This window comes from Podarcis cretensis (genome assembly GCF_951804945.1).
Source record: "Podarcis cretensis genome assembly, chromosome: 2".
Lineage (NCBI taxonomy): Eukaryota > Metazoa > Chordata > Lepidosauria > Squamata > Lacertidae > Podarcis > Podarcis cretensis.
In genome coordinates this window covers 33,360,859-33,386,954 of record NC_137171.1, presented here as the reverse complement: position 1 = coordinate 33,386,954, position 26,096 = coordinate 33,360,859, and the positions used below count along the sequence as shown (strand labels likewise).

Genomic DNA, 26,096 nt, shown 5'->3' with positions numbered 1-26,096 from the left:
TAGAAGCAAGGGTTGGAGGGGAGGGACTGCAAACTTTGTGAAAGAATAGGCATTAAAGATTTGTGGGATGGGTATCTAAATGGGCAAAGCTAGTTGAACAGTTGCATGGCTGGATTCAAAGCCATCTTGCTCTTTGATTATAAAGGGTAAGGGGGTGGGTTTGGAAGGTTGTGACCCAGAAATGAATGACTGAATCCAAAGCCCTGGAGCAGGAACAAACTTTTACCCCATTCTCCTTCATTGTCAGCAGCCACTTCCTCCAGTCTCCAGCACAGATGAAGACTTGCAATTACAGATAGCGCTTACCCTGAGCAAACAGGAGCATGAGAAGGTATCCCAAACCCAGGTGGTGAAAGGGCACTTTTAACTTTCCTCTTCTTGAATTCACGCCTCTTTAAGTGGGAAAGCTTTTGGCCTAAGCTTGGTGGCTCCTTTCTGAGACAATGCTGCTATCTCCAGAAGAGTCTAGAAATTCTGTACATCTTGTTCCGTTTGCCACAGGCCTCAGAGTTGGTATTTCCAGAAAATATCCATGTGGTCCTCACGGTTCTGAAAGAAATATTGACTCACATAGGAGATAGTTTCAGAGACTTGGGAACTCAAGACTGGGTATCTCTGGATAACTCTGATCAGTTGTGGAAATTTGTCGAAACCCAACATTTGAAAATCAGTCCAAGGATGGTGAAATTGCCTCTTTTCACATTGATAATGAAACACCAAACATAATCCAAAGCATATCTTCTTGAAAATAAGCCCCATGGGGCTCAATGGGGCTTATTTCCAAGTAAGTATATGTAAAATTGCAACTGGCCCTTGGACTCAAAACCTTCTCACTTTTCTTTTTAAGATGAAAGAATTCTAGACCCACCCTCCCCCAATTCCTACCTCACGCCCAGCTATGTCCGCTTCTTTCTGCCTTCTGGGTCTTTTCTGGCTGGTATTTTTTAAATATAACTTACATTGTTCTAAAAACTAACTGTTCCTAACAGAGAACAGTTTAACATGGGGTATAGAAGTATGGAAATGGAAAGGGCAGTTGCCACGCTTACCTAAATGATGGCCATGACCAGTATGAAATAATCTTTCATTTTTCTTGTATTCAGCTCATACCCCGTTGGCTGTTCATTTTGATTACAGGAAGTGAGGGCATGGCAAGGAGAAAACTCACTACTGCAGAGGGCATTGGAAGAAAGTCACCAGGGTGTGGAAGAAGAAGAAGAAGAAAAGACCAAGAAAAGTCAGGTAGGAGGCACCAGCTGCTTGGTTATATTGTGGTGGACATACATAAATACTTGCTTTGGTGTGTGCCATTTTGTATTCCACCTGTGCTAGCCCCATTGATCTCTCTGAAGTATCTACGGTGGCTGCTGCTTCAGATGGAATTGCAAATTGGTAATCCTGGGGCTGAAGTCCTTCCCACTCACTGCTGGTTACAGAGTGAGAATTTGTCCTGAGAGTTGCCCCTAAAATTAACAGTCAAACTGAAGAAAACTGGTCAGTTGCTCATACTCCATTTACAGTGGTACTTCAGGTTACAGACCCTTCAGGTTACAGATGCTTCGGGTTACAGATTCAGCTAACCCAGAAATAGTACCTCAGGTTAAGAACTTTACCTCAGGATGAGAACAGAAATCTTGCGGTGGCAGCAGGAGGCCCCATTAGCTAAAGTGGTACCTCAGGTTAAGAACAGTTTCAGGTTAAGAATGGACCACCGGAACGAATTAAGTTCTTAACCCGAGGTACCACTGTATTCTGGAGCCAAGTCCACTGGTGGTTTTCATTCATCTGTTTATTGCACATAGATCCTGCTACACTCAGAAGAGCTTACATGAGGTACCAATGCTTCTTCCATGCATTGGTGTTAGCTCTAACAATCCAACAGCATCAAGCAATTAAGAGACCATTCACACACTCATAGCCTGGAATCTTGTGTAGAATTTTACTTTCTAAAGCTCTTAAGGGAGGGAGAAATTGCAACACCATGCCTCGGGAGAGTAGAGGGAAGCCCTCTGCTTTTTTGATAGCTTCCAAACCTGTACAGTCTTGGTGCAGTTTGAAGTGCACATGTTCTTGGGATCTCTAGGTCCTAATACACTTTATCCCTTTGTATCTTTCCAGTCTTCTGTGCTGGAGCTGGCAGACATTTTTGGACCGGCACCGATCACTTCTACCCACACTTCAGCTGACCCATGGGATATTCCAGGTGGGGGCAACAATCGATCTGTTGAGGTTTGGAATCATGATGCAGCCTTCTCTCCTCCAGCTCTGTCCTTGTCTACTTCTTGGGAGCATAACAGTAAGGATCTTTGCAGCCTCTTTCTTCTTTCTCCATTCCACCCACACACCTCTCCCATTCCACCCATGCTTTCAGCCAGCTTGGGCAAATGTTAACCCATTGTTTGCTATGGTTACTGGAGGGTTACTGGAGGGGTAGGCAGATTTTTCTCTTTAAACATGTTAATTATTACTACAAGCAGGTGCCATCTTGGAAGATGGGACTTTCTCTCCTGCCCCCACCTTGTGTCTCACGCTTGGGATGTTCCTTCTACAATAGTCCCTTTTGGGTCATATATGTCCATCATCTAAACATGTTCCCCACTCTTCAAAACACGTTGATGTGCAGACTTGTGCACATTTAATCAATTACCATATTTTTCACTCTATAAGACGCACCAGACCAGTTTTTGAAGGAGGAAAACAAGGAAAAAAATATTCTGAATCTCAGAAGGCAGAACAGCAAGAGGGATCACTGCGCCGCGAAAGCAGCAATCCCACTTGCTGTTCTGGCTTCTGGGATAGCTGCGCAGCCTGCATTCGCTCCATAAGACACACACACATTTCCCCTTACCTTTTAGGAGGGAAAAAGTGAGTCTTATAGAGCAAAAAATACGGTAATTCTCATGCAACTGATCAACTAAGATTTCTTAAACCAGGTAACATCTCTAATGCTGTACCCATTCATCTGCTTCTAGTTTCATCAATACTCGTTCTTTATTTATTCCTTTTTCATTTTCCCTGTCCACATTCTGTCTTCATTTTGTTTCCCTTGACACTCCTTTCTCCCCCTCCAGATACCAAGTCCACTGTGGAATCGACAGGAACATCCTGGGGCCCCACGGCAGACCCTTGGGTGCCCGTATCTTCAGGGGATGCTCTAAGTAAGACAGCATGTTCTACCAATCAAGCCTCTCCAGGGCCCTGGAACCTTCCTCATGCCTCTTCCTCCTCTGCTTCCTCTTCTGATCCGTGGGGGGTCAAATCCCTGCCTTCAAGTGTCTCTTCTTCGGACCCCTGGGGAAAGTCCTCACCCCCTGCACTAGTTCCTGCAGGCACTGCTTCTGCTGCTGACCCTTGGGGAGGCACTGTGGAGAAGTCTTCCATGTCTGGTAAGAGAAGCTGTTTTTCACTTGTAGTCCTCAATGCCACCTAATCTGTAGAATTGTCTGGTTTCCCATTCCTTCCTTCAAAACTGCCAGCTGCAATTTCCCCAACTCTCTTGCTTTATGTGAGCCATGTCATGTGCTGTTTATCTACTCAGCTAGGGTGAGAAGCGGGACGCGGGTGGCCCTGTGGGTTAAACCACAGAGCCTAGAACTTGCCGATCAGAAGGTTGGCGGTTCGAATCCCCGTGACAGGGTGAGCTCCCGTTGCTCGGTCCCTGCTCCTGCCAAGTGAGATGAGCGCCGCAACCCCAGAGACGGCCACGACTGGACCTAATGGTCAGGGGTGTCTTTACCTTTACCTAGGGTGAGAAGCAGATCTCTCCAGGTGAGTACCCCAGTGGCAAACCATAGGAGAGAGCCTAGAAGCACATGTAATAGAGATGGGACCAGCAGCTATCGTGCCAGGTTGTGCATGTGTATCTCTTTCATCTATTGACACGAGAGAGTTCCATGTGCAGCTTCATGTAGCGTCAGCAGCAGGACCACCTCTTCCCCGCTGCTGCTGATTGGCTCCCAGTTCCAAGCAACAAACTGATGATGGAGGGAGAGGATAAGCACATTCCCGGCCACCACTTTTCGAGAGCTCCCAAAGGGAATGCCTGTGGGAACTCTTTCCCCTGTTCTTGGTTTTCATTGGGAAGGACAACGTTGGGGATTTATTGTTAGCCCTGCTTTCCCCGAACTCAGCAGTGGTGTTGAGATAGGGTGGACAGAGCCAGTCCTACTCACTTAAAAGGGGGTAGGCCCAACTCATTTAGCGCCCCCTCCCCTAAGCTTTCTTTCTGTCTTCAACTCCTCCATAGGCAGTGCTGCTTTTGACTTGTTTGCAAAACTACCTGAAAACATGGATCAGCCAGAACATGACAGTTCTGGGAAATCCAACAGCCCAGTAGGTAAGTGAAAGGGACAGGTCCTCCATATGCACTTTCAGGCATCATTTTGATCCTATAATTTTGACGGCTGCCATAGAGGTAAATTTCACACATACTACTTTTCTTTTCCCACTTCTTTTGTTTCATAGTATGCATCCTGCTGGAAAATAAGTCCATGGCTTTGCCCTTGCTTACACCTATCATGTTTTGATGATTAGTTCTAGTCTTAAAGCTTCAGAGCAGCTTTCCCCAACCTGGTGCCCTCCAGATGTGTTGGGCTCCCATTCTCATAATCCCTGATTATTGGCCACAGGGCCTGGGGTTGATTGGAATTGTAGTCCAAAAAATCTGGATGGCACAAGGTTGGGGAAAGCTGCTCTAGAGTTTCCATTCTGGTCTGATTTCCCACATTGGCAGTGAGTAGGACTAGAGATGGCAAACATTAGGAGCTCCTAAGATGGATTTTTTTTAAAAAAATGTCCATGTTCAAAGGTTATATTAGAATGCTTTACCCACAAAAGGTTTCTAGCAGCAATCCCAATTTGCAGTAGAGTTTGGGAGGGAGCGAAACGCCTTAGAGAAGAAGCTTTAAAGTGGGACTTGAACAATGAGACAGCAACAAATGTGTGGTAAAGGAAGGCAGCGCTGAGCATTAGGACAATTATGTAAGCAATGCTTTATACTTTGAGCAATGACACATCCACAGCAGCAATGCTTATTGTTATGGGCAGCAGCCTTCCAGGGGCATTTAGGCACATATCTTTCCCTATTCTGGAAATTAAGTTGCTTTTAACTGGAGATTGAACTGGTAGGTTGTACACCTGCTAATGTAAGTCACACACACCCCTCTCCTAAAGATGTACGGAAGTGCATCTTTGGAAATGGTGGAATCTTAAGTATAAAGGATTGTGGCAGAATGCAGCGTGAAATAGATTCCATGTCCAATGTGCTTGTTTTAGCCTTTTTCAAGCCCTAAATGGTTTCATCAATCTGGTGCCTCCCCCAGATGTTGTTGGACTACAACTCCTATTATCCCTGACCACTGGCTATGCTGGTTGGCTGGAGCTGATGAGAGTAGTAGTCCAAAAGACCTCAAGACCACCGACTTGTGGAAGGCTGACCTAGAGGATTCCTCCTCCTGCAGGAGCCTGATTGGCCCTTCTTAGGCCCTTCTCCAAATGTTATGATCATCAACTGGTGCCTCACCTTTGGGATACCTTCTCAAGAGAGATTTGCTTGGTGCCATTCTCTTTCTCTTTCTGATGTCAACTTAACACCTTTGTATTTGTCCAGTCCTTGTAGTTATATTAGAATGCATAAGAATCTTTGAGATGGAGTTTTATTGTTGCTCTGGCCCAACTAAGCAGGCATGCTAGCGGAAGCTAATGCAAGGTTTCCCACTAGGGCAATAAGGCTTCCCCATCTCCTCTCCTCACAACTCCCCCAAATCCATTCAGGAGGTTAAGGAGAAGCTGTGCAGGGGGAGGAGAGGGATCATTCTATTTGGGAAACAGAAATGCTTGCACTGACAGAATGATCAGACACACACAACTGAGTTATTCCATTTGCTTTCTGTTTTTGTGTTTCCACTGTAGTGATTTTTTTTTATTATATCAAGCTATTGTTTTCATTCATTTCATCTTTTTTATCATTAGCCACTCTGAGAACTTCATCTGAAGATGAGCCAATACAGTACATCTAAAAAAGGACTGAATAATTAATTGATTAAATGAGAACCCAGCAGGAAATGTGGGGCAAACCATGGAGTATCTCAGTGAAAAGGAACAGAAATAACACATCCTCCCTCTCTCTCTCTTATTGTTGGTAGATGTGGACCTGTTTGGTGACCTTATTCCAAGCACGAAAGAGAATGGAGTCAAGAATAAGGACGTTTTTGATATTGCAGGTTTAGGAGACTCTCTTCCTGATTCAAAGAAGGAGAAGAAAGACAGCAAAACGCCAGAGGCCTTTCTTGGCCCAAATGCCTCTTCTCTGGTTAATCTGGACTCCTTGGTCACAGCCCCTCAGAACCTGATGTCTCGTAATCCATTTCTGGCAGGTAGGCCTTATAGGCAGAATAGATCAATTAGCAATTCTGTCCCACAGTTTTGCCCAGAGTTTTGTAACGTGGCTGGCCCTACCATTAGGCCAACTGGGGTGGCAGTTGCCCCAGGCAGCAGATGGGAGGTAGTGTTCATATGATGGACAGAACCGTGTGTGTCACATGGCTGCCCTACACTCCTGGAGCTAGCCTACTGACCTCAGGTGCAGTAGAAGATGCTTTCTTATTGCCAGTCTAATCAGTTTGGTCAGTGTTTATATATGGAATGGGGGGGGGCTCCATCTTACCATTTGCTTCAGGCAGCAACATGCCTTGTCTCAATCTTGTTTGGTGCCCACATTTGATTGCACTCAGCCTAGCACATTAGTTCCCCATTGTACAGTCCGCTCCCTAACGCCTGCCACACAGAGCTGCTATTCTTCCTCCTCTCCTCTTTTTACTGGGCCCATTTCTTCACTGAAACCAGTCCTTGTCAGAAATTTCAGACTTCTTCCATACTGGGCATGTTGGTATTTGCCAGTTGCCGTGATTGGTGCTCAGGCCTTCTCTGCTTTTGACTCCAAAACTTGGAACTCAAAATATGTGGCAAAATGGGAACCCTCAGCAACACGTTTCCACACTTTCCTTATTTAACATTAGAGTGTTTGGGTCACATGGTTGTAGATACTGCCATATTTGTGAGCATTTTTAAAAAACGGGGAGGGGAGCTTCACTTCCTTGGCCTCTGACCTTTGGAATGTTGTACTGATGGCTTCTCTCCCTCCCTCTCCTTCTTCCAGGTCTCAGCACACCTTCTCCCACCAACCCATTCAACGTCATGGACCAGCCCAAACCAACTCTCAACCAGATGCGGACCAGCTCCCCAGTGCCCACTATAGCTATGGGGATGACCATGAACTCCATGACCTACAGTGCTTCACTCCCTCTCCCACTCAGCAGCATCCCACCAGCAATGGCCCTCCCGGCCTCCATGAGTGCCTTCCCTCAGACTGGAGCAGGGCCTTTCCCAGAGCTACCTGGCAACTTGCCTCAACCTCTCCTACCACTGTCTGGCTCAGGTCCCCCGCCACTACCTTCTCAAGGCGGTATGAACCCTTTCCTCTGAGAAGACTCTTGTTGGTGTCATGCAAACTGTTCTCTTGCTCCTTCTCCAGCTGCTATGGAAAACCTCCCATGCAAAATGGCTTTGTGGGCACATTAGTTTTGATGGGGGTGGGGGGAAACGTCTCCCTGGAAACTCTTCTCTAGTTTTTGCCTAAGCCAAAGAGATTCATAAGCAAGAATCTCCTTGTTTGGTGGCCTACAGAAGAACCAATCGCTCCATCATGTTGAACATTGCCTGGAGTCTGCTGCCTCTGATGGAGAACTGGGACATCCCTGCCACTAGCTGGCCTTGTTTTGATGGGTACCCAGGAGATGGGAGATCTTTTAAGAAGGGCTTGAGTTTTCAAGGGTCTTCATTCTCCAGTGCTTTTATGTTGGTACACACAGAGGCTAGGATAAAATAAAAATTAACTCATGGAAGATTGTCCCTTCAGAGGGAAGGGAATCAAATTATTTCGTAACCTGCATGGAAAACACAAAAACGTTTTGCCAAGGCTTGCAGTGGCACTGCGTGCATGACAGTCTCACTTCTGGAAATCAGGATAGGTCAGCAAGTATAGCACTTTTATACATTAGAGGAGGAAATCCAATTTCTTTTTCCACAGTCACTTTCACTGGGTCCCTTAATGAAGGGCAGTCTCTTCCTCAGTTGCTCTTGTCCTCCAGTTACACTATGGGGGGGGGGGGAGAATACATATATTCAGAAGTCTGCAACTAGAAAACCTTCCTGACTGTAAAAATAAGCAGCAGCAGCAGCAAGACCAACTGCACACACATTCTTCTTTGTGCACCCTTCATTCTGCTTACAATTTTTGGAGCAAAGTTGATACGTTTTGAGACTGGTTATGGGAAGGAGGCGTAACAGCATCAAGAACAACAGCCTGACCACTGGAAGTCTGGCCCAACCTCTTCTGGCTTCTAATTCTTGAGTAGCAAATTTGCCCAAATTACTAGCCGGGCTAGAAACTTGCCTTGTAAAAAAAAAAAGCTCCTGAACTTGGATGCTCAGGATTCTGAAGAAGCATTACACTTTGCACTAGGAGAGCACAATTCTCAGTCTGTTTCTGCCCAGATGTTCCTTCATTCCAAATCTGATGTCTCTGCCACTTGCGTTTCTGCCTCCTTCAGTCCAAACGACGTTTTCCTTTGACCCCTCAGTAATCATTTGAGGAATCCAGTTTCTCCTTTGTTATCATCATGGACAACCTCTTAGTTATATGCTTGATCACAGACTTTTGTTGCTGTCCCCAGCGCCTACCTCTCAAGCCACAAACACAAAAACATGGGATACCTGCGACTGAGGGGCACTCCAGAAAGTGCAGATTCCACAGTGGAAAAGGGTGTTTGAATGAACTTTGCGAAACTCACGAGGAAGTTCTGGACTGCTTTAATGGAGGCAAATGATGGAGGTCATTGTTTGAATATGATGTCGGGAATCCTGACTCCGTGATGATAAAACTTTATTATTGTGCTTGATGGCCTTGGAGCATTTCATTTTGGGGCTTAAACTTGCTTTAAAAACTCAAGAGAGAGAGAGAGATAAATGTATTAATAGGTGCGTTATCTTCAATTCAGCCAACCTCTCCTTCCAAGCTAGAATGGCAGAGACAGAGTGTATGTACAGCATGAAGTTAAATCCCAGTTACCAACTGTGTCTTAATCTAGGATTTCAGCATGCCAATACAAGATTCATCTGCAGGACAAGATGTTTGTGGAGCACTGATCCAGCTAGAATAAGCTTGAGGTGGGATGTGAATAGGGGGCCAGGCATGGAGAGCATTGTGGTACAATCATTGAAGTTTTGTTGCCTATGCTTAAGCAATCACCATACCAATACAACTTTTCTGGCTATAATGGAACATAAAGAGGGGGGAGGGAAATAAGTCAATAAAAAGTTCAAATATGCTTGAGGTTTCACACTTCATAATGGATTTCTTTTCTGTTAAATCACCTTCCTTCTCTTCAGGTTTGATCAAAGGGGTCTCAACTAAGGTTGCAAACTTTTCGAAGGAAAAGAGTGGCTTGTGGGGAGGAGGTGTCCTGCTGTCTTTTAATAGCCCGACTATTTACTTCTTTTATGCCTGCACACTGCCTTTATTGGCAGCTGCTTCAGTTACATCTTTGTTTGAAAACTAGGGTTTCGTCTTTCCAGCTATACAGGCCACTCAATTCAGAGCCAGGCCAAAGCTCTTCGGTCTTAGTATAAATGGACAATTGCCATGACATGAAATCACCATTCAAATATGGTTATGTGACAACAGTACAAAGACAATTCAGAGTGTAAGCAATGTCCCTTGCCCTCACTCTCAACAGGCAAACATTTTCCCACCTGCATGCAACTCCTTGTGAGCTTTGCTGACTATTCACTGTTGGAGAGAGCATGATAATGCAGTAGCTGGACCTCCAGGCTGTTTTGAAATGCCTTGACGGTGCAAATGTCCTTATGCTAATTAATAACTAGAATCCATGGTACACCATGTGATCAAAAACAGGAAGATTTTTTAGCTGCTTGAGCAGTCTTCTTTAGCAACCTGTGTTGACAAACAAGATTGTAGTCTAGTGGAGTTATTTGCTAACTGCAGGAAGTTGAGTCCTTTCCGAGCTGAAATGGATGAAAGCTGCTAACTCAAGTTCAAAACAAATCAGCATACCTCTTGTTTGCCATGTTAAGGCAACAAGCTAGATGTGTGCTGATTTGTTTTGAATTGCATTTGAGCGGCCTGGGTTTCTGCAGTCCATGCTAAAAAGAAGAATATTCAGCACTGGTCTATAGTTCCCCTTGAGATGAATGTAATGGAAAATTCACTGATGTTCTTGCTGGCAAATTAAAACCATTTACAGTCTTGCATGGCTGCATTCCCTGGGCATTTGTTTATTGCTTGCCAGCACAGGTAATGAGAGGGCATCACCTAGATCTTCCCCTGGGCAACAATTAACATGCTCTGACACTCTTTGGTTTAAAAGCAATCTCAAAAACAGGATTCTCTTTAATGCCTGCTACGGTTATTTCATTTACATTGGGTCAGGAAGACACAGGTTGCTTCTATGCCAGGGCCCATTAGCGTGGCCTTCTATAATGCTTCATTAGGAAGTATTGGTTAGCAAAAGAACTCTGCAATGTTAATTAAAAGTTACCTACTTGTAGCTTCTGGTCATTTTATTGTTTGTTCAGGTTGCTGTAGGAGAATATTGGTGATGAAACACAAAACAAAATAAAACAGAGATTCTATTAATGGTAATGAAGGGGTATCAGTAATCCTGCTGCTGTGCTTAAGAAGATGCAATAACACAGGCAGAAGTTTCAAGCAAGCTGTTAATTACAAGCACAGGAGCCCAAAAAAGTCTCACTATAACTTTGGCTGTCCACACTGGACAGGTTTGCACTACAATGGCATTTTGATGCAAAATGCCCCTCACCCCAACCACCCATAATACCAGTTGCTGGGACTCACAAGTGTGGAGAGTGCTGCTCTGATCTTTCTCTTAACCTATTTTGGAAGGGCCCAAATACAGTGATTAAAATAAAATAATCTCTTAGCTCAGTCACAAGAGAAGTCCTTTCCGTTTGACTCCAGCTATTGAACTTCGTAATGTTTCCAAAGAAACTTGGTTTTTTAAAACCATTCATTCACAATATTTAAATAATAGGTTTGATGAACCCATTACTCAGCATTGAAACGTCTACATGTGTCACTGTATGCCATGAGGTATGTATACTATGCTAGTAGAAAGGTATCTCATCTTTTCTAAGAGCATCATTATAGCAATGTAGTCTAGATTTGCATTGGAAATGGTTGCTGTAAAGTAAGCCGAGTGATAACCAGCAACAAGGCAGGGATGGGAGCCTGTGGCACTTCAAATGTTGTTGGACTACAGCTCACATCAACACCAGCCAGCATGGCCAATGGTCAGGGACAATAGACATTGTAGTCCAACATCTCGTGAGCCACAGGTTCCCCCCACCCCCTGCTCTAAGGGCAAGATAAACGTAATCAAAATGCAGAGAGTTGTTGGAAGGTTCATAAGGATATCACAAATCACTGCTGCAAGAGGCTTAGAAATGAAGGTTGAGAAAGGAATGGGGAATATTTGTTTCCCCAGATCTTCTTGACTCTAGCTCCCTTCATCTCCAGCCAGCATGCTCAGTTGTCAGAGATGACGGGGATTGCAGTTTAACAACATTTGGAGGGCCACAGATGGCCCACCCTGATATAAAGCAACAATAGTGATGTGGGACAGAGGAGGATCTGTTTTAGGCTATCTCTTGAGAAGTTAATGAATTATAACCCAATTATCAACGGGGGTTTGTGACTGGTTGCTATTCTGATTTTGTGAAAGCTTTTATCATAAATGATATCTGACAAGTACCATGCCCCTCCACAATTTGATAGTAGCTTCAATTCAATATAGTAGCTTGGAAAGTGCCATTTAAAATTAAAACAAGCGAACAAACCTTTAGGTAGATGAGATTCGAGTATTTCAGTTAGATTTGTTTCTGCCCAGGCATAGGAAAAAATCAGACTAAATTCCCAGTTTCAAATGGGCATGGGTGGGATTTAAATCTGATCATTAAGATGCTGACACACAAGTTTGCGGGTAAGTATATTCACTGACTTGGCAGTTCCCCAGCCAATATGCTTCATGTCTTTTATATGCTGACAGTATATAAAGCTCATATTCTGTGCCACCACTCTGAAACTTCAGAAAAGCCTGCAGAGATTGGCTCCATCAGAGCTGCTGTTTTCATTAATGTATCTAACTGAAAAATGCATAGGGCGTTAAGGAATTTGCTGCCCCAAGAAGCAGTGACGGCCACTAATTTAGAAGGGAAATAGACAATTTAATGAACATTTAGGCTATCAATGGCTATTAGCCATGATGTAGATAGGTACATGCTACCTTCAGTCAGGACCAGAGTCAACATGCCTCTGAATACCAGTCCCTGGGGAACAGTTGTGGGACAAGCCCCCCCATATTCTCTTTTTGGGCTTTCCAGGTGCATCGTCCTGGTTGGCCACTGTGGGAAACAAGAAGCTCAGCTAGATGGTCTGATCCAGCAGGCTTTTCTGAAGTGGCTTGCCTCCCTGCTTTTTCCAGCACCAAGCACCATTTTTATTTGGACGGGTAGAAGCGGCGAGGGTGCTGTCTTCCTCCCTTTTCTGGCCCCCAAGGGCATTTTAAGGCAGGGGGTTAGAAGCAGTGATGTGGATGTGGTCCCTACTTGCTTCATAGGCTGTTTTTTGCATTTTGATTTATACCATATTGGCCCGAATATAAGCCATACCTGCAAATAAGCCGCACCTTTAAAACTCAAGAAAAAAAAAGACAGTATCCAAATATAAGCTGATTCGTTAGAATTGTGTCGTATGCTGGTGGTCCTAGGAGCTATGCGCTGCTGTGGCGCCTGCCATCTTGCCTCACCAGAAGTCCTGTAAAAGCCAATTTTTGTAAGGTTGTGAATTTAAGCCGCACTTTTAACTTTTCATGGTTGGAATTTGGGAAAAAAAGTATGGCTCATATTCAGGCCAATACGGTAATAGGTGATAGGGAACAGCAAAAGGGATGCCTGCAGCCCTTGCCTTGTAGGTTGCCTTGCCTTCTTGTCCTACCCGGTTAATAATAATAATAATAATAATAATAATAGCCTCCAGGCAGCTCAAGATGGCCTACATGGTTCTCCCCCTCTCCAGTATATTATCCTGGAAACAATCCTTTGAACCAGGTTAGGCTGAAAGACAGTGAGTGGCCCAAAATCGACCATATCCAACCAATAAATTGCTTTGTTCTATAGGAGCAGTGGCGTAGCGTGGGGGGTGCAGGGGGGGGCGGCCGCACCGGGCGCAACATCTGGGGTTAGGGCAAATCCACGGGTTAGGGGGCGCAAATCCACGGGTTAGGGGGCGCAAATTACTTGCCTTGCCCCGGGTGCTGACAACCCATGCTACGCCACTGTATAGGAAAACCAGTACTGTACTCCCAGTTTTGTTTTGAGCCACACCCTCATGGCAGCCATTTTGTGTCAAGCCACCCGCCTTGTGGCAGCCATTTTGTGACCAGTGCGCATGACATTCTCTCAACATTCCAAATATGCCACTGGGCCGAATAAAAGTTGGGTGACCTCTGTGAAGGCAATAATAATAAAGTTGCTACCATATAACTGTTCTGCTAAGAGTTTGGTGGCAAAGGAAGTTTGTCAAGTACAATTTTGCCTACTGGAAGTGTTAAGAGCCATCTGCTTTCCTCTCCCACACATCACATTATAAAAAAGTATTTATTTAAACATGCTACAGTATAACTGTTCTATTTGTAAAAATTCTTAGTGGCTTACAAAGGGAAACAAATACACCCCCAAATGAATTCAAAAATACATTTGTAAGAAGAAAAAGAACAAGAAGAAAACAGTGTGAAAAAGCCACCAAAGGTTTACCTAAATAAAAATAGCATATATAGAAGCCAATTGTCTCAATCCATGGTAACGTGGACAGTGAAGCAGACAGAAGCTTGAAAAAAGACTGCAGTCCTGTGCACTCTCTACCACTTGCAAAATAAGCTACATGAAATGCAGTAGGATTTACTTCTAAGTAGACATGGATAGGTGGGAACTGTGTGCCTAACTTCAGGTTTCCAAAAGGTTTCATGTTCATCATCTCAATAATCTTTAAAACAGCCTCGCATGGTAGGTCAGTAGAATATCCTCACCCTAAGCAGCCATGGCTTACCTAAGCTCCTGAAATCTGAATTTGTAGTAGAGGTTTATCAAAGATTTGAACAGCTCAATTCAAGCTGAAACTGTTTTTGAGGGGAAATGCCTCAAAATGCAGTGTTGCGTAAGAAATAGCAGGACAGATATGGATTGTGGCTAAAATCATGTGTAAACTAGCAGTGAGTGTACTGGATGCAGAATAAACCAGATTGTGTACACAACTGAAGTCCCACTGAATTCAATGCTTACTTCTGAATAGACAAGTATGAGATTGCAGTTAATTTGTGTGATAATTATATTGGTTGTGGCTTTCATATTGTTCTTAGTTTTGCTCAGACAGGGATTATTTCCGTTCGTTGCTGTTTTTAAAATTCTTCCAGTCACTTCGATTTCCTATCTGGACCAGCTGTTGCCTCAGCAATCCGGTTTATGCCCCTCCTTGAAATATGCTGACTTAAATTTGCATTTTATTCTTTTTGCAGGATAGAAATCAGGCTTTTGTTGCTGCTCTTCTATAGACGACACAGAGACATAATTAAGTCTAGCCTCGTGTCACAAGACTACTCCTCCCAACCCCAAAAATCTATATATAAGAAAAACAAGCCCGTCTTTCTATCCTCCCCGGGAAACCCTCCTCCAGCAGCTGCCTCTGCAACAAAGTACTTTGTCTCCTACCATCTTATTAAAAAGTTCTAGAAAAAAATAACTTTTTACTCTCATGGGCATCTCTGCCAGCTTCACCCCCCCCCCCCGCATGCACAAATAGTAAGTCAATGATCAAAAGTCAACTAGGCACCCGAGGAGGTTAATATGCTGAATACGTTTCCTGGGCCTTGGATGAACTTCCTCTCCCGGTTCAAACCAGAGTCACACCCGTTCCCTGACCCTTGCTCTGGCTGGCGTTTCTTGCACGGCTACCCGAGGATCCGGAAAAACTCGGCCGTCCCTCCCACCCCCCAAGCCCGGCTACCGAGAGAGCCAGGCTCCTCCTCCCTGGGCAAGCGGCGCTGCCTGCCTCTGCCCGCCAAACCCGCTCCGGGGGATCCCTTTCAGCGCCGCCCTTCGTTGCCCAGCAGCGGGGCCATGATCTCCGCCCCGGTCGCGCTCTTGCGCCGCGCTGGGGGCCGCCTGCTGCTCCGCCGGGCTGGGCTCAGCCGAACCTCCTGGGCTCGCAGGTACCGGGCCGTGCAGGCGAGCGACGCCGCTTTCCCACCCTCTCGGCCTCGGGGGACTTCTAGATCCGGATTGGCGACGTGCTGGTGTTTGTTTACATGCAGATAGCAGCAGCCCAGCTGGCTGGCTGGCGTCTCCGGGTCTGTTTTGGCTCCCTCCCTGCCCTGGGTGACTCCGCAGGGGAGCTTCGGCCGCCCCAAATAGCCTTTGCATGGGGGCGGGGGACGGAACTGAACAGGCTTGGCTGCTGCGGATTGCACTGCACGTTGGCGTTGCTTGGCCCAATGCATTTAGCCCTACGGGGGAAGCGGTGGCGATGTGGTTTCGCTTTGGGGCGCCACAACTATAGAAGAGCATGGCATGTGCAGAGCCCTCTTCTCCGCCCTCCTCGTCCCGCCCCCCTGCAGACATAGACGGCGAGCTTCGCTTACTCACACTCAGACCCCCCTTCCTCCCTTGTAAGTAGGACAGGGGCGGGAGCCAGTGGCCCTCTGTTAGTGTTGTTTGGACTACAGCTCCCATCATCCCCTCCTCACACCATTGCCATGGGGCTGATGGGAGTTGAAGTCAGGCAGCGTCCGGCAGGCACCAGGTCCCCCAGTCCTGCAAATAGAGGAGGTTTGAGCAAAACGGCGCTTTTGAATTTCTGCTCGACCCTTCAGTATTTTTCCTGAGGGGCTCCATGGCTGGTTTCCTGTCTGGTTCTGCTTCTTGTTGCAGTTTTCGTTTGCTCTGCCGTGCTCTACTGCAGATTTATCCGCCGGTCTAACTATTAGAGCGCAGAGAACATTCAGTTTCTCTTTCCGCCGTCGCGCTTCATTGCATTGTTGGTGTTGTTGTTGTGACGTGGGGTTTGTGATTTCAGCTCTCTTGACATAATATGCTGGAGACAGTTCTCTAGTAACACTTCTTTATTAAAGCAACAAAACTAAGACCTGAGGAGGGGAGAGCTACATTTATAGGGACAGGGAACTAGCTAGAAGGGATACATTTTGGAGGGAACAATAACAGGCAATCACAGTCCTGCCTTTTGGAGGCAACCAATAAGACAGAGGATCCAAATACAGCAGCTTAAATGAACCAATAGTAGCTGTACCCTCTGGAACCAAAAGGCAGTTACTTTACCCTAGTGCAATTACAGACAATAATAATACAGATATAAAATCCTTTGACTCAATACACAACACCCCTCCCCCCTTAGTGAGCACAGCAGACGTAATCTCTCAGGTACTGTGGGGTCCTACAACTTCTACTTGATCTCCTGACAACAGGTGTTGCCGATTCTGGATTGGGTGCCACCTGTGGTAGGGGGGCTGCTATAGGGGTTTCGTCAGGAACAGATGGAGTCCCAGACATCTCAGGGTCCCCTACCTGTACCTCGTCATCCTGAGGACTAGCAGACCCTGGTTCATTTGATGAAGCCCCTGGTGATTGCACCTCTGGGCCATTTTCACTCTGGTCTTGCAGCTCTGCGTCGTTAGCCAGGGATGAATTATCAGACTCCTCCCTGCTGAGCGCCCGGCGCCTCAGCTGATCTATATGTCTCTTCCAAACTTGCCCATTTTCCAAGGTCACATAATAGGACACAGGTCCACTAGCCCGGGTGACCACACCAGCCACCCACCGCGAACCTCGTGAATAGTTCCTCACCCAGACCAGATCTTCAGGGGCGAAATACCTTGTTGTGTCAGTCTCAGCCTGGGGGTTTGCTCTTGAATTACGGTTTGGCATTTTATCCGGGTGGACATAATCCAGCACCATTACCAATCTTCTACCCAAGAGCAGCTCAGCTGGCGACTTGCCCGTCGCAGTACACGGCGTCGCATGCTGCAAAAATAACATTCGCGCGATGCGAGCTGACCAGTTACCCTCCATTAAGCGCGCAATGGATTCTTTGGCTGTTCTTACCATGCGCTCCGCCTGCCCATTGGAGGATGGGTGAAAGGGCGCGGATGTGACCCCTCTTATGAAGTTATCAGCCAAGAATGCCCTGAATTCTTGGGATACAAAAGCTGCCCCATTATCTGATACAATGGTCTCAGGTAACCCGTGGGTTGCAAACAGCTGCCTCAACACCTTGATTACGGCAGCTGATGCCATGCTAGGGACCATCGCCACTTCTAACCATTTGGAATATGCATCGACGATAACCAAAAAGACCTTCCCCTGGAATGGCCCAGCAAAATCTAAGTGCAGCCAGCTCCAGGGAGATCTGGACTGCTCCCACCAGTGAATTGGTGCTCTGGCCACTTCTGGCCGCACCTCTTGGCATGCCTTGCATGTTCGTACCCATTGTTCTATGTTCTGGTCCATTCCAGGCCACCACACATAACATCGGGCTAGCGACTTCATCCTGACCATTCCCGGGTGTCCCATGTGAAGCGTCTCAAGAACCCTGTTTCTCAGTGGTGCTGGGATGATCACCCTATCTCCCCACAGGAGACAACCCTTATGCATGGATAACTCGTGCTGCCTTGTCGCATAAGGCCTGAATTTGTCTTCATGCGGACCACCTGGCCACCCCCTCCCCACCCAAGTGAGCACATGGGAGAGAACAGCATCTTTCCTTGTTTTCTCAGCAATATCAGTAGCCGTTACAGGAGCCCCCAGAAGTGTTTCCAGCATCATTATGTGCTCCGCTGGAGCAGGATCCTCATTGCTCCCGCCAGGAAGGGGCAATCGACTCAGCGCATCAGCGTGGCACAACCGTTTCCCCGGCACATGGGTCAAGGTGTACTGGAACCCGTTCAGGAATATAGACCAACGCAACATTCTGGGGGAGAGAATTTGTGGCGTTTGTTTGTTCGGGTTGAACAACCCCAACAGTGGTTTGTGGTCCGTTTCAATGGAGAAATGACGACCGTACACATAATCATGGAACTTTTTGATTCCTGCCACAATTGCAAGCGCCTCTTTGTCAATTTGAGCATAGTTGCGCTCCGTGGGCGACAACGTACGGGAATAGAAAGAGATGGGCTTTTCCGACCCATCCGGTTCCCTATGACTCAGCACCGCCCCCAGGCCGTATTGAGAGGCATCACATGCCAGGACCAGCGGCTTCGATTCATCATAATGAGCCAGGACGCTCTTGCTACTCAGCATTCCTCGCAAGGAGTCAAAAGCCTTCTGCTGCTCCTGCCCCCATCGCCACACATTCTTTTTCTGCAACAGTCTATGTAATGGTTCAGCTACCGAAGCTTTCTGGGGTAAGAATGAATGATAAAAGTTAATAAGTCCCAGGAATGACTGCAACTCCGTCTTGTTCTGTGGTCGTGGTGCCTCGATGATGGCCTTAACCTTAGCATCTGTGGGGTGGATGCCTGATGCATCAATTTTAAACCCCAAGAATTCCACAGTTGGCACCCCAAAACTGCATTTTTCCTTTTTTAGTTGCAACCCCGCCTCCTTGAACTTGAGCAACACTGCACGGACACGCGCAACCAGTTCCTGTGGGTCTTTTCCAGCAATCAAAACGTCATCAAAAAATGGCAAGACCCCCGGCAGACCTCTTAACAGGCGTTCCATGAGCCCTTGAAAAATCCCTGGGGCCACACAAACTCCAAATTGTAATCTGTTAACTCTGAACGCCCCTTTATGTGTGACAATAGTCTGTGCTTCCGCTGATTGTGGGATTACTGGCAGCTGTTGGTAAGCTTGTGCCAGGTCAATTTTGGCGAACACCTTGCCCCCAGCCAGTTTAGCCAACAGATGTGATACAACTGGAATGGGGTATGAGTTTCCCCTGAGTGCCTTATTGATAGTACATTTGTAATCAGCACAGATCCTGACTTCCCCATTTGCTTTAAGGGGCGTGACGATTGGAGTCTCCCACTTAGCAGAGTCCACGGGTGAGAGAACTCCCTGCTTGACCAATTTATCCAGCTCTGCTTCGATCTTGGGTTGCAGCGCAAATGGCACTCGCCTTGGTTTGAGTCGGATTGGGGCCACCCCAGGGTCCAATTTGAAGTCAACTGGGGGCCCTTTATAACAACCCAGTTTTCCATTAAAGAGACCAGCAAATTCTTTGCATAAAGCCTCGCTCATCTCAGGGCAGGTTTGGATTGAATTAAGCCCTGATATACTCAGTCCCAGGGCAGGGAACCAGTCAGTGCTCAGGAGACTGGGGCGACTGCCCTTCACAATCACCAGTTTGAGTACCGCCTGTTTGTCCCGGAACTGTACTCTCACGGCACACATTCCCATGACATGGATGCGGCCCGCTGAGTATGACTGCAAAGTTGCCGGGAAGGGCTCCAGAGGGGGCAACTTACCCCTGGGGAAGAATGTCCTCACGGTCTGGTCCGACACGATAGTGAATCCCGATCCGGAGTCCACCTCCATGTCGCACAGCTGACCCTCAATCTTCACCTTGACGTGTGCCTTGCCTTGCGCTGGAAACTGCACGACCCTCCCGTTGATCTCCATTACGTAGTGGCAGTCCTTTAGAACATGGTTTGCTGTGGGCAGTCTGCGATGCTCCAGTCTAGGTGCTCCTGTCGCTCCCAACGCCGCTGATCTACAGACCCTGGCGATGTGACCTGTCTTTCCGCACGTCCGGCACATAGCATCCCGGAAACGACAACTCTTCCGCTCATGGTTTCCGCCACAACCAGGGCACCTGCCTCGGTGATCTTTGTGCACTGTGCAGGCCTGACGCACTGACTCGACCCCACGGACTGGGCTCTGGCTCGGAGTAGCCTCTAGCTCGTCCATGGCATGCGCAGCTTCTATCTGTGGCTTAGGGGCCCTGCAACTGGCATCAAGCTCCTCTCTTTCATAATTCTCCGTGGCGGTGGCCTTCTTCAAGGCTGAAGCAAGGGTAACCTCTTCTTTAGCCACAATGCGTCTTCTGGCTTTCTTGCTGCTCAGACCACTGACAAACCGATCCAGGAGAGTCTCTTCCAGATCTTGGAAGTCACAGTGCTGAGCGAGCTTCCGCAGTTCAGCTAGAAATGCAGATACAGACTCCCCAGCACGCTGCTGCCTCTTATGAAACTCCATCCGCCGGGCCATCTTGGTCTCAGTAGGCGCTAGATGGCTTGTTAGGCAGGCAAGAATATCTTTGAGAGATGTCTCACTTAGCTTCGCTGGGGCAAGCAATGCCTTGGCCAGCTTGAAGGTCTCAGGCCCACAGTAGTTCAGGAATGTGGCCCTTCTTTTGCTGGCATCGGTGATCCCTTGAGCCACTGCGAAGAACTCGAAGCGTTCGACATAGTCTTCCCACGTGTGGGGCTCTGATGGTGGAAGGGCTCCAATACCCTTGGACTCTCCATTGTCCTGTGGGCAGGGTCGTCTTCTCAGCTGGCCAGTGAGTCTTGTTCTTAGCTACAATCCGGACTCTGAGGCAGGGCTGCGTTTAACCGCTCCTCAGCATTCCGGATCCCATCCTCGTCGCCAGTTGTTGTGACGTGGGGTTTGTGATTTCAGCTCTCTTGACATAATATGCTGGAGACAGTTCTCTAGTAACACTTCTTTATTAAAGCAACAAAACTAAGACCTGAGGAGGGGAGAGCTACATTTATAGGGACAGGGAACTAGCTAGAAGGGATACATTTTGGAGGGAACAATAACAGGCAATCACAGTCCTGCCTTTTGGAGGCAACCAATAAGACAGAGGATCCAAATATAGCAGCTTAAATGAACCAATAGTAGCTGTACCCTCTGGAACCAAAAGGCAGTTACTTTACCCTAATGCAATTACAGACAATAATAATACAGATATAAAATCCTTTGACTCAATACACAACATTGTGTTTACAGTTCCTGCTGCTCCCAGATCTCTAGCCACACCTACCTATCGCTTAGAGTGCCTGCAATATGACACTTGGATCTTGTGCTATACATCCACTGCACTCCTTCCTATGACACATTTACACATGTTCTGAAGGAATATAGTTACTAGAGACTGTTGCTCTCCCTAAGTGGCCAGCTTAATCACTTGGAGAGAGTGGAGTACTGCAGAGGTTTCACCCTAAGATGGCTAGTTTCCACCGTTTTTTAATACCTTCAGCTCAACCTCTTCATTATGTGGCACAGCCTTGATTGGAGATATTTTCGGGACCGCAAAGCTGACTTGGAAATTTTTCAGGATTCCAAGATCTTTGTATCATCTTTCACACACCCCTCCCTCTTGACCTCAGAATTGCAAGGCCTTTTTTGGTTATGTAACTCAAAGGTCATGGTCTCTGTCATCCATGGGGCCTTTAGGATCTAGGCAAATGGACGCAACTGTGCAGGAACATGCAGTTTCATCTCCCAATTTTAATCTGATGATTTGCCTAAATCAAAGTCCTGTTTATAGCTACCAGTCAATGGAACTTGCTTTTCCTGACTTTGGTAATTTTGCAGAGCTACCTTTCCCAAGATTCACCCATTCTTCTCTCATTCGTACAAATTTTATCGATTACATTAAAGACAGAAATACTATAAAGAATTAACAGTATGCATGAATATATTCCACACCCATTTTGCAAAATAATATGTAACTTAATACAGTATAGTCTGTGATGCAGGTGTATCCCTAACCATACATTCAGATGAAGACACCTGTTTGTTAAGTGCACAAGGTCCTTTTTAAAAAGGTGTATACATGTAAAACACCTGAGGTTTAGACCTAAAACATGACACATATAGCCTTAAGATACATCCTATGAGATATATAATGTAGTGTTGAGTCTCCCGAAATACTTTAAAACTGTCGCTGTATTTGCTTCATTCCTTTCAAAGGAGCTGAACTGAAGCTTTTCCAAGACTGCGCTTGCTCCACCCTCTGCAGGAAAAGTGAATCCTGATTGGTTAGACACAAATCACGTTTCCGGAATGTGGGTGGAGTCAACAATATTTTGAAAATCCGCATCTCTGGTGTGGTTTCCTTGTGATGGCAAGGGTAACCAAGTGACTTTAAGGAAGAGACGAGAGAGGCTTCCCGATCAAATTTTAAATAGAAGCAACAGTAGGGAGTCTGCAAGGCGTTTTCTACTTATCCGTGTTTAACAGAACTATGATTGTTCTGAAATGTGAGATCTATTTACATTAAGTGAAGCTGTGCTGCTTTAGAAATAACGGATATCTGAATATGAGAGATGTGTGGCAGCTTTAAAGAGGAGACAGCTTGATGTCGTAGTCCAGTTTGGTTGTGTACCTTCAATTTCCTGTGGGGCTGTTTGCTCTTAGAACTCTCCTTTAGATCTCAACTGTAGCTTCAGGAACTGGCACCTGAATTTGCTTTGCTGTCTTCATCCCTCTCCATTCCCTTTTCCTTTTGTACTGTGCCTATTAGACTGTGAGCCTGTGGACAGGAATAGTCTTACCTTTTAATCTCTGCACAATGCTTTTAAACACAGTGTAAGTGATAATGAATACTTTAGAATCAAGACATTCCTGGGCCAAGGAATTATGAGCATGTGGCCTATTGCGAGTGCATTATAGTAACATACGACAGAGATAATAATTTGGAGAAAATGTATACATTGGCGGAAAGCTTGGGAGCAATAAAGAGGAGATGTGTTTGTGGAAGGTCTTGTAAATAAAGGCGAGGGAGGGAGGGAGGATGGATGAGGTATAACTGAAGGCTGTGAATGGCACATGGCAGTGGCTCAGTAGGGCTTCAGGGAAGAGATACTCTTAGCTCTACCTGCAGGTGCCAGGACTTCTGCATGTCTTGGGCTATAGCCAAAGTTTGCTCCAATCAACCAAAGCTGGTAAAAAAAAAAAAAGGTAAAGGACCCCTGGACAGTTAAGTCCAGTCAAAGATGACTATGAGGTTGCGGCTCTCATCTCGCTTTCAGGCTGAGAGAGCCGGCGTTTGTCCACAGACAGCTTTCTAGGTCATGTGGCCAGCATGACTAAACCACTTCTGGTGCAATGGAACACTGTGATGGAAACCAAAGCGCATGGAAACGCCGTTTACCTTCCTGCCGCAGCAGTACCTATTTACTTACTTGCGCTGGTGTGCTTTCGAACTGCTAGGTTGGCAGAAGCTAGGACTTAGCAACGGGAGGTCACTCCATAACAGGGATTTGAACCGCCGACCTTCCGATTGGCAAGCCCAAGAGGCTCAGTGATTTAGACCACAGCACTACCCGCGTCCCTTTTACCAAAGCTGGTATTGTGAACCTAACATAAGAAAATCCCTGTCGTGCAGCAGCTGAATCACTGGACAAGGAGAGACGCTTTTCTTTCAGCTTTGGCGCAGCTCCCTCACAACCACAACAACACTTGCTGCCATAGGCCTCCTCCAGGAGGGAGCTCCACCCCAAGAGAGGTTCTGTGCCTGAAGTCAACAGGCATGGTATACCTTGGGATTGGCAGCAGGCCCCTGAGGATAGCCCCAGGCTTCAGTTTCATTGCTCGCAGTCCTAGGCTTGCTTCTTCAGACAGAGAAGCCTACATTGTTTACTAATATAATGCAGACCCGAGTCTGTGCAGATGCTGATCTCATTGAGAGGTGTGTCGGCCTCACAGACAGGCCTGGCACTGGAGCTAATCCAGATCTTAGCGCTATGGGGATTAGCCTAGCTAATAGCCTTCTGTCTGTGTTTGGTGTTGCAGATCTATACAACTGAGAGCAGCCTTGGCCATGGCCACGGGAGGGAAGGGCAGCCAGTCTAGCACTGCTCGTCCCACGAACCGTCTGATCTACGAGAAGTCTCCTTACCTCCTTCAGCATGCCCATAACCCTGTTGACTGGTAAGAGATGCTTTCTTTTCATGGGCTGAGAGGAGGGAGGCATGTTGGGTGGACTTTAGGAAAAACAAACTCGGAATTTCATGGATGCTTTTCTGCAGGAAATAGAGCCTTCCTTTCCCACTCTCAACTGCTCCCAAGCCTCCTATTCTCCACCTCATTTCGCCTTTGCTTCTACATGGTGCTGTATGACCTCTTTCTGTCTCCCCCTAAACAGACTGTTTCCAGGAAGCTTCTTCCTTAACACTTTCTGTAGTCTACTGAAACAAAACTTAGGAATGTAGAGCCAAAACACCTAGCTGATCTCCTAGCATGTTAGGGGGGGCTGTTACTGCTGAGGATCATTTGGCAGAAGACTAGCTATACTTACTTAGGATTGTTGGTTTTGACAATGCTTACTACCCCCTAAACAGATTTTTGAAAACTTAATTCTTCTTCTTCTTCTTCTTGGTATGATTTTTCCATTGTTTGAATGATCTTTTATGCGACTCAGTCCTTGCTGCTGCTATTTTGAGTTCCGGTTACCATTGTCCTTAAAAAAAAAATGTATATGATGATCTCTCTTACTGTACACTACGCTGAGTACATCTTCTTATAGGGCATAACTGAAACGAATGGATACACAACTAATAAGTGAGTTATGTGACGTTTGTTTGGCTTTGGGCACTGACTTCCTACCCTGAGCTGAGTACACAAACTTACAATGCTACTGAAGATCAGAAACATGTTTGTGCTTTATTTTTCAAGGCTTAAGCTCCGTCTCTGACTGCACTGAAACTGTTAAAACATGGCTTAGTAAGCCTTTTTGCCCGCTCACGAAACCTCATGGCTCCTGCCCTTGTGAGAAGGGATTTGTGGGCAGAAGGCTTGTTCCAACTTGGTTGAGATGTGAGCATCCACACCTGCCCCATGTTCTGCAATACTTCTGCAGTTTTGACTATGGAACTAGAGCCTCTAAATCTGCTGTTGTACAACATGATTCCCCCCAAAGTGCTTGCAGAATAGAAGTGAGATGCTTCCTATAGTTGTTCAACACCCAGGAGCTACATCTAATTTCTAGCGGTCCATGGGGATTTAAAACCAACAATCCTAAGTAAGTATAGCTAGTCTTCTGCCAAATGATCCTCAGCAGTAACAGCCCCCCCTAACATGCTAGGAGATCAGCTAGGTGTTTTGGCCTCCACAGCTGGGTGTGTCTATAGGTAAATGGTAAAGGTAAAAGACCCCCGGACAGCTAAGTCCAGTCAAAGGTGACTGTGGGGTTGCGGTGCTCATCTCGCTTTTCAGGCCGAGTGAGCCGGTGTTGGTCCGCAGAAAGTTTTCCAGGTCATGTGGCCAGCATGACTAAATTGCTTCTGGTGCAACGGAGCACCGTGATGGAAACCAGAGCACATGGAAACACTGTTTACTTTCTCGCCGCAGCAGTACCTATTTATCTACTTGTACTGGTGTGCTTTCAAACTGCTAGGTTGGCAGAAGCTAGGACAGAGCAACAGGAGCTCACCCCGTCACAGGGATTTGAACCGCTAACCTTCCAATCAGCAAGCCCAAGAGGCTCAGTGGTTTAGACCACAGCGCCACCTGCGTCCCTTCTGGGGTGTGGTAATAGCAGTGTAGCAAACACATCATCTATAGACATAGTGGCAACTGAAAAGGCCTTGTGTGTAATGGGAAGGATCAGGGTTTAATCAATGAACTGCTTAATATCAACTGCTTGCATGAAATATAGGCATATTGATTTGAGTGATTATAAACATAAATCCTGGCATATTTTTCCTCTTTCTCTTCCCCTCAGGTATCCTTGGGGTCAGGAAGCCTTTGATAAAGCAAAGAGAGAAGATAAGCTGATATTTCTATCTGGTAACAAATGAACTTCTTCGTTTTATGCTACCCCTACATGCACATTTACGACTTTAAAAAGCACATGCACATATCTGTGAGTTCTTAAAAGCATAGAGAAGAATGTCTCCTTCTCCTTCTCCTTCTCCTTCTCCTCATTTTAATTTTATTCCATTCTTCAGCTGAAAACGCTCCCGAGTGACTTACATACAAAT

The 26,096-nt window shown here is 46.4% G+C and overlaps 2 protein-coding genes and 1 long non-coding RNA gene across 14 annotated transcripts in view; 2 read left to right on the top strand and 1 right to left on the bottom strand.

Annotated features, from left to right (window-relative positions):
• The window catches only part of EPN3 (epsin 3), a 36,376-nt gene extending 26,990 nt beyond the window's left edge, over positions 1-9,386 (top strand). For 2 of the 8 annotated variants that reach the window (XM_079967407.1, XM_079967406.1), the window contains exons 4-10: positions 248-331; positions 1,138-1,242; positions 2,119-2,296; positions 3,072-3,386; positions 4,247-4,336; positions 6,144-6,374; positions 7,157-9,386. In XM_079967407.1, coding sequence (XP_079823533.1) covers positions 248-331; positions 1,138-1,242; positions 2,119-2,296; positions 3,072-3,386; positions 4,247-4,336; positions 6,144-6,374; positions 7,157-7,482 — 1,329 coding nt within the window. In that variant the 3' untranslated portion in view covers positions 7,483-9,386. The remainder of the gene's footprint in view (positions 1-247; positions 332-1,137; positions 1,243-2,118; positions 2,297-3,071; positions 3,387-4,246; positions 4,337-6,143; positions 6,375-7,156) is intronic. The other 6 variants (XM_079967409.1, XM_079967408.1, XM_079967412.1 and 3 more) reach the window with 6 other exon arrangements.
• LOC307211170 lies at positions 8,853-15,699 on the bottom strand. Its single transcript, XR_013836334.1, has 4 exons — positions 15,456-15,699; positions 14,434-14,696; positions 13,061-13,209; positions 8,853-10,657 (listed from the first exon to the last, which is right to left on the bottom strand). It is a non-coding gene; the product is annotated as an uncharacterized lncRNA (long non-coding RNA).
• Positions 14,965-26,096, top strand: part of SPATA20 (spermatogenesis associated 20) — a 56,201-nt gene continuing 45,069 nt past the window's right edge. Inside the window, exons 1-3 of one of the 5 annotated variants that reach the window (XM_079967381.1) lie at positions 14,965-15,359; positions 23,908-24,045; positions 25,838-25,902. In XM_079967381.1, the coding sequence (XP_079823507.1) occupies positions 14,995-15,359; positions 23,908-24,045; positions 25,838-25,902 (568 nt within the window). In that variant the 5' untranslated portion in view covers positions 14,965-14,994. Of the gene's footprint in view, positions 15,498-22,190; positions 22,374-22,669; positions 22,702-23,907; positions 24,046-25,837; positions 25,903-26,096 lie in introns of those variants that run through there. The other 4 variants (XM_079967385.1, XM_079967384.1, XM_079967383.1 and 1 more) reach the window with 4 other exon arrangements.